Source organism: Coffea eugenioides, chromosome 11, assembly GCF_003713205.1.
Source record: "Coffea eugenioides isolate CCC68of chromosome 11, Ceug_1.0, whole genome shotgun sequence".
NCBI lineage: Eukaryota > Viridiplantae > Streptophyta > Magnoliopsida > Gentianales > Rubiaceae > Coffea > Coffea eugenioides.
This window is the reverse complement of record NC_040045.1, coordinates 37,106,654-37,122,418: the sequence shown is the minus strand read 5'-3', so window position 1 is coordinate 37,122,418 and position 15,765 is coordinate 37,106,654. Positions and strand designations below refer to the sequence as shown.

At 37.5% G+C, this 15,765-nt stretch overlaps 1 protein-coding gene across 1 annotated transcript; it reads left to right on the top strand.

Annotated features, from left to right (window-relative positions):
* The first annotated feature begins 913 nt into the window (after positions 1–913).
* LOC113752477 (receptor kinase-like protein Xa21) lies at positions 914–5,271 on the top strand. Its single transcript, XM_027296588.1, has 3 exons — positions 914–1,835; positions 2,680–2,751; positions 3,266–5,271. Exons 1-3 carry the CDS (start codon positions 914–916, stop codon positions 5,269–5,271), a joined length of 3,000 nt encoding a protein of 999 aa, XP_027152389.1.
* Positions 5,272–15,765: the final 10,494 nt, after the last annotated feature.

Below are 15,765 nucleotides of genomic sequence, written 5' to 3'. Positions count from 1 at the left end.
CAAAAAAATGCATCTTCTTCCATTCTATATATTGATGTCACAAGAATCATCTTCCGAATCAACTGGTCCCGCACTTCTGCCTCTGTTTGCAACTGGACCGGAATCACTTGTAATACTCGTCATTGATGGTACATATTTCTTTTATTTTAAAGTGTTTAATTATTAATACAAGTAATAAACAAATAAATAGAACATTTTAGCCATTAATTATTCATGGTGCAAAACAATAAATTTGAATATTATGCGAAATTTGAGAACAGTTATGAAAAATATGAGAAGCCTGTAACAAACTAACGGGATGAATAAATGAAATAAAAAGTGAGAGAAAAAGAAGAAAAAATAAGTTTAATCAGTTTTTGCATGTTTTCTATTACAGAATTCCTACTACACATTCAACACAATTTCAATCTAATTTGCAAATCATTTCATTTTAAAACTCTTAGTTTTAGTATTTATAACTTGAGGTACTATAATGATCCAAATTTGAATTATTATAGACCAAAATTGAAAAGTCAAAACTGATGACTAATGGCAATTTGATTATTTCTATTGGTAAAATCAGAAACATTGAGAATCTAATTTGTTTTAGTTGAAATATTAGGACCATTTTGTTACACGAACCAAACATTGATGATTAATAGTGCATTTTTTGCTTTATTTGATTCCGTGAGTTGGGCTTGAGCTCAATCACATATGGGGGTAAATGTAATTTGGTCAACCGAAGGGCTCATTTGGTCATTTAACCAAAAGATAAACGTGATTAACCCGCTCATTTGGTCACTTCCTCGTGGAAACATTTTAACTCAACCCCAAGTATATGCCTATATAAGTCCTGCCCAATGTCACAATGTATGCTCGTGTTTTATTTACCTTTTGCTCGGCATTCCTCAAGTTTTATTTGCCCCTATAAGCAATGCAGACAACTTATTTTCTTTTCGTTGGAGCCTTGGTACTGTTGCACTTTATCGCAACTGGCTCAGCTAGCATAATTGTAGCCAACAACCAAAACAACACTGTTGATCTGAATGCTCTTCTAGCCTTCAAAGCCGCCATGTTCGATCCTCAAAGGATCATCCCAACCAACTGGTCCACATCTACCTCTGTTTGCAACTGGATTGGAATCACTTGTAATGCTCGTCATCACAGAGTCGCAGCCATTGACCTTTCTTACATGGGAATTGCGGGAACTATACCTCCACAACTGGGAAATCTTTCTTTTCTCGTCAGGTTGAATGTCATGAATAACAACTTTCATGGACATCTTCCAACCGAGCTCTCTCGTCTGCGCCGATTGAAGTACATCAACTTGGAAGGTAATGCCTTTGAGGGCGAACTTCCGTCATGGCTGGGAGCTTTACCTGCACTTCGATACTTATCCTTCCGAGATAACGGATTTTCAGGGTCATTATCAGGCAGGCTCTCTAATTTCACAATGTTAGAGACCATCAGGTTGGGATTCAACCTTTTTACTGGAAATCTTTCAGAAGAATTCAGGGCTCTACCGAAATTGAAAATTTTGGAAATTCAATATAACCAACTTGCAGGCCCTCTGCCACGGGCTCTGTTTAACCTCTCCTCATTGCAAGTTATTGGTTTTACGAATAATAGCTTATCGGGTTACCTTCCAGCACGTATCTGCGATTATCTCCCACAACTCCAAGGGCTTTACTTATCATTTAATTACTTTGAAGGTGAAATTCCATCAGGCATTGGAGAATGCTCAGGACTCCAAGTTTTATCCTTGTCTTACAACAAATTCAGAGGGTATATACCAAAAGAATTTTGGAATCTAACCACGCTTACAGGAATATATTTGGGTGGGAACGACCTGACAGGTAAGCTGCCAGCTTCACTTTGTTTTGATAAATTCTTGTATATTTCAAGCACCAATAGATCACAGATTTAAATGCTAGTAGGGTTCTGAGTTTAGATGCTCCACCACATTAATAGGTTTAACACTTAATGTTTAGCCGGACTGGATTTAAGCAATAATTCCCTGTCCGCTTCTTAAATCTTAACACTTCTATTAATTAGAAAAAAAATTTAAAACAAAACTTTTGGTAGAGATACTTACACTAAAAAAATTGGGAAAATCACTCAAGACCCTCATGCGGTGGTAATGTGCCATCTAACTGCGATGCGGCTTCAAATATTACATTTAACTTCTTTCTACTTTAGATTGAAAGGTAATATGGATGAAATTCATTCAAACTAATCATTTTTTTTTTTGCAAAAAGACAACTCTACCCTAACGTACATAATGTCAATTCATCCTTCTTTCTTGTTTTATTTCATACTTGAAAGTATGTTTAGTTTTGGCCGCATCCTGTACGTTATCTTTATTCATTTCAAACTGAATTGTTTGATTTTTCTGATTTCTTAACTTGCTTCCTTATTTTGTCAAAAAGGAAAAATAATCTTCTTTACTCAATAAAAATTTCTAAATTTTGTAGCTAAATTTATTGCATGAATTATGAATTTAGACTGAAAGTGGTTCAAAATCCTCATAACCCAATAATAAATTTTCATTAGGTTTTGAAGGATTTTGAGACTAAATTTATAATTCATACCAAACATTTACATAAAAAAGAATGCTGTTGGCAGAGGCCAATTACTTTAGAAATATTGGGGAATACTTCCTTTAATTAATTTTCTTGTCATGACATGATTTATTGGCAGGTGAAATTCCAAAAGTCATTAACAATCTCTATAATTTGGAGATACTAGACATAAGGAGTGCCAATATGACAGGTAAAAAGCTTCAAACGTTTTGAAAGAAGATCTATTTTATTATTGCATTATCAGAAGAGTTTTCTCTAAGATTTATTTTATTATTTCATCTTACCTTACGTTCTTAGATGGAAGACATCATCATATTCAAAGTACTTGTGCCAGTGGAAATATTTGTACGTCCCACCAATTATTTCATTAGCATCGAATATTCCAATTCTTGAAGTTCAAAAAACAGGAAAAAAGAAAGTACATAAATACAACAAGCCAACACATAATTCAAATTACATGAAAATATTTATTATCATATGCTAAGTTCATGAATACTAGTAACATGGATTAGCTTTACAAAAAAAAAAAACATGGATTTACTTGAACTCGTCTTTATCATTCTGTATCAAAAACTTGCTGGCTTGTAAATCATAATGATCAATACTTGCATCCACTATGTGTCTGTCTTCTCATTACTTCCCTTTCTCACCAAATTGTTTCAAGTCAAATGATTCATTTTTTTATTACCAATTTCATTTGTCAGGTATAATACCTCAAGAGGTTGGTAATCTTAGCAAGTTGGAAGTACTAAACTTGGAGTTGAATAGGTTGAGAGGTCCCATCCCGCTGAAACTTTTCAATAATTCAACTGTACGAATTATTGCTCTCACGGAGAATGATTTATCAGGCGAGCTTCCATCAGCTATAGGTGCTTTCTTACCCAATCTTGAGGAACTCTACCTTGAGGGAAATGAATTCACTGGTACTATACTAACATCCATCTCAAATGCTTCTAGGCTCAGAATCCTAGACCTTAGCGGTAACCATTTTACTGGTGCAATTCCTCATTCTCTTGGAAACTTGAGATTACTGGAACAGTTTTCTATATGGCAAAATGATTTTTCTGAGGACTCGCTATCCAAAGAGTTGAGCTTCATCATATCCCTGTCAAGCTGCAAACATTTAAGAAGGTTGTGGATAGGTGAGAATCCTCTGAATGGCTTCCTTCCAAAGTCAATTGGAAATCTTTCTAGCTCACTCGAATCCATTTATGCCAGTAATTGTGGAATCAAAAGTGAAATTCCAAGTTCAATTGGTAATTTGAGCAACTTAGTAGAACTGTTCTTTGAAAACAATAGTTTGACGGGTGTTATTCCGACTATGATCAAATGGTTGTTGAAGCTTCAGAGGATAAATCTAAGCGACAATCAAATACTAGGTGCTATTCCAAGTGAGTTTTGTAATTTGCTGAACTTAGGAGAATTATATCTGGCAAAAAATAAGCTTTCTGGTGTGGTGCCTTCTTGTTTAGGAAACGTTACAACACTCAGATATGTTTATCTCAATTCTAACAGTTTAAGTTCTATGATACCAACAAGCTTTTGGAGCCTTAGAGATATTTTGATGCTAGACATGTCAGGAAATTATTTGACAGGTTCTTTGCCTGCTGAAATTGGAACCTTCAAGGCATTAGTCTTTTTGAACCTTTCAAATAATCAATACTTGGGTGGGATACCCAGCACTATTGGAGCACTACAGGATTTGCAAGAACTCTCTTTGGAACATAACAAGCTGCAAGGATTGATACCAGATTCCATGAAGAATATGTTGCAGTTAGGGCATTTGGATCTATCTTTTAACCATCTGGAAGGTGAAATTCCCAACTCATTACAGGTACTATCAGATCTCCAATACTTTAATGTGTCTTACAACAGATTGAGAGGACCAATTCCTCATGGAAGGCCGTTCGCAAATTTCACGAACCTATCTTTTCTCTCAAATGAAGCATTGTGCGGCGCTCCTTGGCTCCAACCTTGTACAAGTACATTTGAGCATGAATCAAGGACAAAAAGGATAGTCATGATTGTTCTGTTGACATCAGGATCTGTCATATTAGCCTTGGTGATTTCAATTTTTTTGATGCGGTTAAAGTTGAGAAAGAAAACTCTAGCTCCGACTCAGAACTTGGTTCCCATGGCGACATTTGAAAGGGTGTCCTTCCATGAACTTAGACAAATAACGAATGGATTCAGTGAGAGTAACTTACTTGGCTCGGGGAGCTTTGGTTCAGTTTACAAGGGAATTCGTGAAAATGGGATGGTTTGGGCCATAAAGGTATTCGATTTGCAGCTAGAAGGTGCATTTAAAAGCTTTGATCGAGAATGTGAAGTCTTGAGCCGCCTTCGGCATCGAAATTTAACTAGAGTAATTACTGCTTGCTTTAGCCTTGACTTTAAGGCTTTGGTGCTGGAATACATGCCCAATGGAAGCCTCGAGAAATGGCTTCATGTAAACCATCATGTCCTAAGTATCATGCAAAGGTTGGATATCACGATAGATGTGGCTTCCGGTTTGGAATATCTCCACTATGGTTATTCAACTCCTATAGTTCATTCTGACTTGAAACCTAGCAATATTCTCCTAGATCAAGACATGGTTGGGCACATTTGCGATTTTGGAATTGCAAAGTTGTTAGGAGATGGAGAATCAGTGGTACAAACAAAGACTCTTGCTACATTTGGATATATTGCCCCAGGTGACTTTTCTTGACTCAAATTTCTAAAATTTTATATCATTCAAATTAATGTTTCAACTTTCAACAACTAGTACCGTATATCAAATATAAAACCTTTAAGAAAAAACATAAATTTGCTGAACCGATACCAATACTTGACTTTAACAACGAGTTTCAAATTTTGATGCTAGAGCATGGACTAGAAGGATTGGTTTCTACAAGTTGTGATGTCTACAGCTTTGGAATTACATTGATGGAGACATTTACAAAAAGAAAGCCTAAGGATGAGATGTTCACAGAAGAGTTAAGCCTCAGGCGTTGGGCACAAGATTGCTTACCAGATTCTATGATTCAAGTTATAGATGTAGATTTACTTCATCCTGAAGACAGACTGGTACAAAAGAAGATTAACTGCATATCATCTATCTTGCAACTTGGTTTAAGTTGTACAATAGATGCTCCTAAGGAGAGAATAAACATGAAAGAAGTTCTAAGAGCGCTACAGAAGATCAAACTCCAGTTTATCAAAGACATCACGCCTTGAAGCAGGTATAAAACCAATAATCCAATAGCAACTTTTTTTCTTCAATCATATGGTATATCAAAAGCTTATTCCAAGGATTATTATTCATTCAAGTAGTACTTATGTTTTTCCCCTCAATACATGGCAGAGCCCTGAGGTGCAAATGTATTTGGGGAATTCTTTGTCCTGACTTGGTGCACCACCGAAATGCTTAAAGTTCAAGGCAGGAATGAGATATGTTAATGTATTATGAATAAATTGTTTACAGATATAAAGACCTCAAGTTCATGATCCCAGCTTATATGTCATGAAACGCCAAGCATTTTACTTGGTGTTTATGTTTGACATATATATATATATATATATATATGGCAATTAAGTTGGTAATCTACTTTTAATTACTGATACAACTTTCCTCTTTTCAACTTTCCTCTTTTGATCATCAGTATATATCACCCTGTAGAGGTACGCATAAGCATATGCATTTGTACATATAGAACATACATATGGCATGTAGATTCATGCATTTATTTTATTACAAATTACACATTTTAAAGGTGCAAAGAACAGAGACGGTAAAGTAGTTTTATGTGCAACAATTACTACTTAATAGAAATTAATAGCACAGTTTCAGGGTAAAATTGAATCTTATATTTGTAATTATTGTTGAGGATAGTTGGAGGTTGTTAAAATTAATTATGTACTATTTCCTTAAGCTAGAAAATGGTGGGAACATTTGTTAAATATCTCAATTTTGGGAACAACTCATTCCATACATTCCTTTAACATTGGAAATAACAAAAAAAAAAAAAAAAAATCAGCATGCAATCAGCAATGCACTGCGCTGCCTCTTTATAATGGATTTCTGGTGCCACATGAGTTCGGCCGAGGTGCACGACTCGAGCGATTTACAACACGGACGAGTTTCATACTTTCAGTAGATATCCAACAGCAAGAACAAACAAACGAGACCATCGTCAGAAATGACTCTAGGTGGCTCCTTGTTATGGATGTTAGACGGCCATGTAAGGTGATCCGCGCTCAGAATAGTCAGCAGCAACGCCATCACTGCCTCTGTAATGCCCAAACCCCAATTATCCAAAAGCTTTCTAGCCAATTGAATATTATGTATAAGTAAGGGGTTATTTTATAAGTCTGGTATAAATTTGAGTGCCAAAGTGCAAATTGATATGGATATATACAAGAAATTGGAAGAATTTTGTGTTAATAACCAAGAACACTGGGAGTTCTAAATCAGTTTTGCTACTAACAGTCACCTCTGCGCAGCTTTGGAAAATTAGGCATCACTTGGTATAGAAAAGTCAAAATTGAGTTCCATTAATTGCATTTAAAACTAAATTCAAAAACCTTTCTAATGGTATAAAATTTCATCTTCGGTTTGTTGCCTATTAATACCAGATGATTGGTAAAAAAATCAGAAGCTGCATAGTTAAGGACTAAAAACTGCACTAAATTATGGTCCAACTTAAGGCCCCCTACTGATGGAATCGCTAAATGATTCCTCTAAAGATATTTAGTTGTCTGAGTTTAGTTTCTAATGTTACCAATTTTGTAGTGATTCGATACATATAACTTGAGTTATGTGTGTTTAACTAAGGACTGCATTGGCTGAAATTCCTAACCTACACAACATGGAAGCTGCAAAGTGTACTAATTTTTTGTTGAATTTAAACTAGTGTGTGATCCAAATCTTTGAGATGTGTATTCTAATGATTGTTAGCACTTCAAGTCTACTTTGAAGCAGCACAAATTTTACAATTTTTTGGCATATATAGCTATAGCTATGTCCATTCAATTGAATACTGCCACTGTTGAATTTCTTAAGTAAGCACTTGTACTTTTAGGCGTTTCGAGTGATTAAACGTAACATATTCTTTAATTGAAGGCAAAGTGTAAAGACGAAATAAGTAATAAACTGTTCACTTATTATTTAATACAAAATATGCTCAAATATTTAGATTTCAATAATTAACAATTCAACCACTTAACTGATTCATATTTCAGATTCAGAGTTTAGATTTTAAATTTCAATTTTATCAAATACATCCTAAGTTTAATTCTTGAAGTCTCTCCACCCTACCTTTATTATTTAGAGAATCCAATACTAGTTTTCCCTTCATGTAAAGGAAGAAATTGATTGAAATTGTCACATCTAGGTAAAAATGACCACTAATAACATCAAAAGCGGTATATGAGTTTTCACTTACCAATCAGCTTTAACTCAATAGGATGAAGTCGTCTCCACGTCAATGAGGCATCAAGTTCAAGCTCCACTTAAATGTACCCTCCAAAAAATCGCTTTTATTTTATTTTATTTTTTCTTTTTTGGGCCTAATTTGTCAATTGTCATGTTTGGATCACCATTTCGAACTGATTGATTCATGTCCCCCACTTTGGAGATCATAATACACTTGATACTTACTACTTAGATTTGTTAAGGAATATACATGCTTTTAGCCTTAATATGATTTGTCCTAGATTTGTATGAACACTGGAAGAATAATACACATAAAGAAAATATAGTGGATATGTGAGAAAAGAGAACATTCAGCACACTTCAAGTAGACTTCCCACCGGTCTCAAGGTCTTCATTTTCATACCCGCTGCATCCATTTTGAGACTGTCTTTTTTTTTTTCTGATTATTGTAACCAATTGCAGCTAAAAGTAGAGGGAATGTGGGAATATTGCCTTGATTCTTGTCAGAGCCATTATTTAGATATGCATGCCTGATTTCTTAATTGGGTCAAACTTTTGAGTTGGTTAAGGACAAGAGTATTGATTCGGCAACACAAAAATTAATAAACAAGAAAATTCAACCTCAAATCTGTTCAGGATTTGATGACTTGAATACCCACTTTTTTTTTTTTTGGCTTCACAATTTCAAGAAAGTAGTTGTGTTCTTGCCCCAATAATTGGGCCTTGCCTAAATTGTTCTAGTCACTCAACTTTTTGAACTGTAAACTGAGAATCAATTAATTTATTCTTGACAGGCGCACATCCGATAGATAACTTGCACATTGAAATACAATAAACTTGATTCCAAATTCCAACCACAAGTATCAGTTAAAACTCGTCAATGTGGTTCTATACTCACAAAAAATAAGCTTGAGAGGCAACATGTGCCAAATATGAACCTTAAGGTACTAAGTTGGGGCAATCCCAAGGGGAAGGCCATGACTACAAATTGGCTAAACTTCTAATAATGCATCCAATGCTTCTAACTTACAAGAAATCTCTAACAAAAATGAAGAGTAAATTTACCAAGGTTAATGAATTTGGATTGCCAGAAAACTAGCTATAAGTTGATGCCTCTTTAGCTGAAGCAGAATATAGAACCGAATGTGATCCATCACCAAAAAGTGAACCAAATTAAACTTGGCATGAACATTTGACATACAATTCCTGGATAATTACACGGATGAATTGCTTTAGAGTTAAAATTACGAACGTTTGATAATGCATCAAATGTACAAAAACTCCCTAAAAGTGACTGCATGTCAGGTCTTATCTTTCAGCTGCTAAAGAAAACTATTATAAAGTAGAGAGCCATTTTGTACATGCACCAGTTACTGTGCTAAGTGAACCAGTAACTTGGGAATCTTAATGATGTCCTCTTATTTCAACTTTAACCTTAACTAGTTTCAAGGAAACTTGCCATCTCAATCTTTAACCCTTGCCTTTTGGGAAAAAAAATGCAGGAAACTTCACCAGAGCATGAAGATTGGAGATAAAGAAGTATGCAGGAGCCAAGAAGACTACGGATCTTCTACTAGTGCAACTTGAAATGTAAACTTTTACATCTGGGAGCTTAGCCAAGAAGTTGCTTAGGCCAAGTCATTATGGAGTTCATCACTCATGCTAGGGGATATTGGACGGTTTAATTCCCACAGAAAGAGTTAAAGAGTTAGCTCAAGTTAGTGCCTTCTTTATATTTATGTGGCCATTAGTGACGAATGTGTTAAGCTCAACCCACACTCTTATGTGACTGTATATTAATATGCGTGATTTCTAAATTGTCAAACGGATAAATATTCTCAATCAACCTTTCATTTTTTTTTTCTGCCAAATCTTTAAGTAGATTGTTTCGTTGATTCAATCAGATCAGCATTTAAATACTGCGAGATTGCATTTACTTATTTGCCAAGCTACCAATCCCCCAAAGAGGCAACAACAAAAATACTACTTAGAAAAATCAATTCATCATTTTTAACTAATATTAGAAAAAGAAACGAAAAAGAAAAGCATAACCATAGACCATGAACCACTAAGCAAGGTGGTGGAACAGCTTTCCACTTCCGGAGTTATACCCACCCACCGAGTACCGAACGCAGCATTAGGCCAAAACAAATTTGAGTCCTGCACACATCGAAATGCATATACGGCATTATGCGTTCGTATCCCTATGAGATTTTTTATTAATACACCGGTTTCCTCTAAGGTTTGCAAAGTTACACTGACCTTCCCTGGTAGCAATTTGGGTCCAATTACTTACATCACGTGGTGTGAAATTACTACTATACCCACAGGCATTACATTATGTCTTATTTGAAGACTAATATCTGACAAAATGAGTAATTAGGGCATAAATTTTTTTTTTTTTTTAAGATAATACCTTTTATTCAACCAGAAAGACAATTACATGGAATAACGGCCAACAGCCTACGCACGACCTACCCTAACACGCCTAATCGAAGGCACCCCTAGTCTATTTAAACGACACTCGCCCTGGGCCACCGAGGGAAGAGTCCGCTCAGCAGAGTAAACTCGAAGCTGCTCTTGTGGATGAGAGACCCCTACATTGGATAAAATATCAGCTACCTTATTCGCCTCTCTGTAACAATGCTCAAATTGAACCCCCTCCACCAGGTGCCAGATTTGCTCCACCTCTCTCCTAACAGACCAAGGACAAAGGCATCGCCGCTGGAGTATGTCAACTAACAACTTCGAATCCGATTGCACTATCCTGGGAAGAAGCCCCTTACCTAAACACACTTGAACACCCTTGAGCATGGCCAACACTTCAGCATGAAGACTAGTAGCCTCCCCCAGGTACGCCGAGAATGCAACCAATAACTGCCCAGCGGAGTCTCTAAGTAAGCCACCTCCACCACTCACACCCGGGTTTCCCTTAGAACACCCATCCGTGTTGAGCACCATATCTGCTTGACCCCCTGCCCTCCATCGAACAACTGTAAACTCATACCGCGCAGTCAATTGAGCTACCCTTCCGTAAAACAGCGAGAAATCACTCCCATGGACGGCTAAACTAAACTGAGCCTCAAATGCAAATTTGACATCCTGGAATACCGCTTCACACAGCTCCTTTACATGTACTCTAACCCCCTCAACAACCGCTCTACACCTTGCCTTCCAAATGTTCCAACAGATAAAAACTGGAACAATGTCAAAAACGAATCTCTGCTGGGCCCTTGGAGTAGGAAACATCCACCACTCAAATAAATGTGCTCGGAGACTGTCGTGCGACCTACGAATACCGCATATGTTCTGAAAGAACCCCCAAACCTCCATTGCCCACTCTCCCGCAGAAAACACATGCTCCATTGTCTCTCCATTAGCAACCGCACAACAACAGCACTTTGATGCCAACTGAAAACCCATCTCCCTCAAGACGTCATCCAAAGGCAGCCGCCTCATGACCAAACGCACCATGAACAAGGACACTCTCAAAGGTATCCGAGGATGCCATATGCGAGAGAACACTAGTGACCTGTTGCGACCCTGGCGGACCTCCTGGAATGCTGCCGCCAAAGTGAAGAGCCCTGACTGCGTCGACCTCCAGATCACTTGATCTGTCCCCCGTCCACTCAGTGCCGGTGTCTGCATCACCTCTTCCACAATGGATGGCGGCAGAATCTGTGACAACCGACAATTATCCCAGGTACCATTGACCAATACATTGGAGAACGAAAGGCCTGGAACCACCAAGGCTCGAAGAAAAAGAGGCCCACTCCCCAACCAATTATCATACCAAAAATCACAAGACCCATCATTAAGCAACCAGACCATGCATAATTCCGCCTGGCGGCTCACATTGATCATGCGCCTCCAAGTGGGTGAGGCAGCCCGCGAACTAACCACCTGACAAGGATGGAGCCCATTACAATACTTTGCCCGCATGAAGGTTGCCCATAGAGATGACCCTGTGCGCAAACCCCACCAAAGCTTACACGAAAAGGCATTGTATACATCGCGAACCCGCCGGAAACCCGCGCCACCTTCCATCACCGGGTAACAAAGATGAGACCACCGAATCCAATGATGCTTAGTCTGCTCGGTCGAAGACCCCCACAAGAAATTTGCACAGAGACGCTCAATACTCTTGAATGTCGCCACTGGAATAACTGCAGCAGACAAAAGATGAGTTGGAAGGGACGAAAGAACATGCTTGATTAGCACTAACCTGCCTCCAGGCGACAAAAGTTTAGACCGCCAAGACAGAATCCTTGCCGAGATAGCATGACACACCTCCCCAAAGTACAAGGATTTGCACCTGCCAATGTATAACGGGAAACCCAGGTACCGGACCGGGAAATGCTGCCTAGAGAAGCCGGTAATCCGCTCAATTACCCTCCGCCGGGCGGGCGACACCGACGGGTGGACTAAGTACCCACTCTTCTGAGCACTCACCAACTGCCCCGAGGCCAGTTGATACATGTCCAAGACCCGCATAATCTCCTTCAAAGAGCTAGAGGAACCATTAGCAAAAATGAGCACATCATCCGCAAAAGCCAAGTGGGTGACCGACGGACAACCCCTGGGAACCGTGAAACCTAAGAAACCCGACTGTGCAGCAAGACTATTGAGCCCCCGGGATAACACCTCCGCGCCAATGACAAATAAGGCTGGAGACAACGGATCTCCCTGACGGATCCCATGGCCCGACTTGAAAAAACCATGAGAAGCCCCATTAATGATGATGGAGAACCAAACATTCGACAATAATCTCCAAACCATGTCAATAAGCCTCTCACCAAACCCAAATTTACGCAATACTCGGACAATGAATATCCACGATACACGATCATACGCCTTTGCCATGTCAAGTTTTAGCGCTACATTTCCCCCCTTAGCCTTTTTCCTAATCCCTGACATAAGCTCCTGCGCCAGGAGATAATTCTCTGTTATGTTCCTGCCTTTGACAAATCCCGTCTGTTGCGGAGACACAATCTTGGGCAAAATACTTGCTAGCCTATCCGCCAAAATTCGAGAGAGAACCTTGTTGAAAAAATTGCACAAACTAATTGGCCTATACTTAGAAAAGTCCTGGGGGCTTGGCACTTTGGGAATTAAAACAATGGATGTAGAAGTTACGAAACGAGGCAGCTCCGCCCCACAAAAGAAACTCAATACAGCATTATAAACATCCTGTGCAATAACATCCCAAGCGAAAGTAAAGAACTGACCTGTGAAGCCATCAGGGCCTGCAGCACTATCCCCATCCATCTCAAATACCACCCGTTTCACCCGCAACCAGACCATGCATAATTCCGCCTGGCGGCTCACTATCATCCTCTAACATGGATGTGTATTCACGCAAATTAATATGGCTGATGCTTTATTATTTGGAAACAATATTTTTACTTGAATCACAAATACATTTTTTAATTACCTTTTTATCATTCCAACCACCATTTTATTTCACATACATCAAACTATAAAAAGTGTCACAACAATTATTCTAATAATGTCAATCCCTAGCTTTGAATTTAACAATTGGTTCATTATCCACTTATTAATTCTTTGACAGTACATTTTTCCAGTCTTAGGTAGAATTTGATTCTCTTTATCCACCTTCTTTCGTTGCTTCATCCTTCACTCATCTTCTAAATCTAAAATAGAAATAAACATAATGAAAATGGCTTTGGTGTAGTCTAATTAACCTGAATGCATTTATCATAAACTTCGCTCAGGTCATGTTATGGACTTCATATTCGGCGTTTTTAAGTCCTCAGTATCACTGTTGAAGTCTTTTGTCGAAATGAAAGACTTTGGCGCCATCACAGTGGAATATCTTGAATAGCCTATGATTAATTATTTAATCCAAGAATTATTGCATTTCAATTAATTGTGATCTTAGCTGATGAATACCCTGTACGAATTAAACCAAGTTAGTTGGTTGCTTGGGTTGAATTCCTTTCTAAGACTAACTGACGAGAAGGTACTGAGAAAGGTGCTAAGTCCAATTTTGACTCCAGACCGTGGGGAAAAAGATATGGCCATAGGGCACTACCGTAGGAATAATGCTTCAGACTTCGAAGTCAATAGTTCTCTCCCATTTTGCTTAAAGGATACTTACTCGGGTAACATAAAAACTAGACATCTAGGTTTAGCACTATGTGCATATTTGGCTTTAAGTGGAACTCTCTCCCATCTAACCAAGTATAAGTCAAAAGACCAGAAGGATCCTTTATCTTGATAAAGTAAAATTTACTCGAGTATTGAAAGAAATTCATTATTTAAGAACATAGTGTTCCCATTTTTTTAGTATAGTATCATAAAAACTAATCATCCTGATAATCTCAGAGCATTGGCTCTTTCATATATATTTATTTATTTTTAAATATTTTAGATGAGGATGGAAAGTTGTCGAATGTTTCGCATAAAGTTAGTAAACATGGAGCTATATATGTTTACTCCCAATTGTAGGTTAATTAGCCACATCTAATTGAGATTGGTTCCCCCCCCCCCCCCCCCCACAACAAAAAAATATATATTGAGGACATTTCACCTTAGTAGTCAGAGTATAAGGAAAATTTAAAAACTGAGAAAAGTTTGTTAATAGCATATTTGGGGACCAAATTTGTTTTAATTGAAACTTTGGGTCAGTTTGGCACACATGCCAAATATTGAGGATTAAAACTGTATTTTTCACTTTATTTCATTTCATGAGTTTGGTTTGAACACCATCCCTGCAATTTGGTCAACCGACAGGTTCATTTGGTTATCTTAACCAAAAGTTAACATAATTAACCCACTTATACCATAGACTAGATTCATACAAAACTTTCCAGTCAACTGCCATCCTTTCATGTAGAAAGACTGCACTATTAGCTTCTTTTGTTGGACTTGCATTCATCTTGGTTGGTTGGAAGCAAATACATGGAAATGAGTGAATAGCTTCAATTCTCGACTCTGGAGCCTAAGGACTTAGACTGGGGTGGTTCTTGACCGAAACTTGTGTTTCCACACAATGAATGCCTTAGACTAATACAGGCCCATAGAGGATTAGGACACTTATCTGCATCTTCACTTCCTTTACCCTTAAAATTTTCAGACACTTAATAATTTTAGCTTGGAGTAGTATCCTTTCATCATTCTTGGAACATTATGTTATACCCAAAATTCAATTTTGCCACATAGAATGCTAAAGCACAGGAATTGCTTGTGTTATCAATTACTCGAAAGCGGGACAATACATAAAAAAGCTAGTCCGACAAAATCTAGTCGCCCATCGAGGACCAAGAATCAATTTTTTTAAGAAAGTAAAGTTAAAATTGAGAATGTTACTAAACATAGGACATGATGATAAATTAATTATCACCAATAGACTAGGAGAAAATACACTAAAATGGCAAGAACAAAGATTTTGGTTTAACCTTCCCACCCCTCCTTATTTCCTTCCAAATCCCAAACTGCCAAATTTAGGAATCAAATCCTGAACTTGGTAGCAAAGAGACTTCCTCATAGAAACTTGGTGAATAAATGAGGGAATTCTTTTTTTTTTTAATGTTGTGTTTTTCATTTTAGGATATTTCAAAATATTTGTCATCTTAATAAAATTAAGGTTGTTTTTTATCACTTTTTTCAATATTGTCCCTATTTTTAGTTGTATGTCAAGTTATATTCAAATTTGAATTTTAAATTTTTGAGGGCAAGTTTAGAAACAGATATCACTCTACCCTGGGACTACAATAACTGATATCAGAGATTCTTGACTAATGCCTCAATAATCACTTTCTCTAC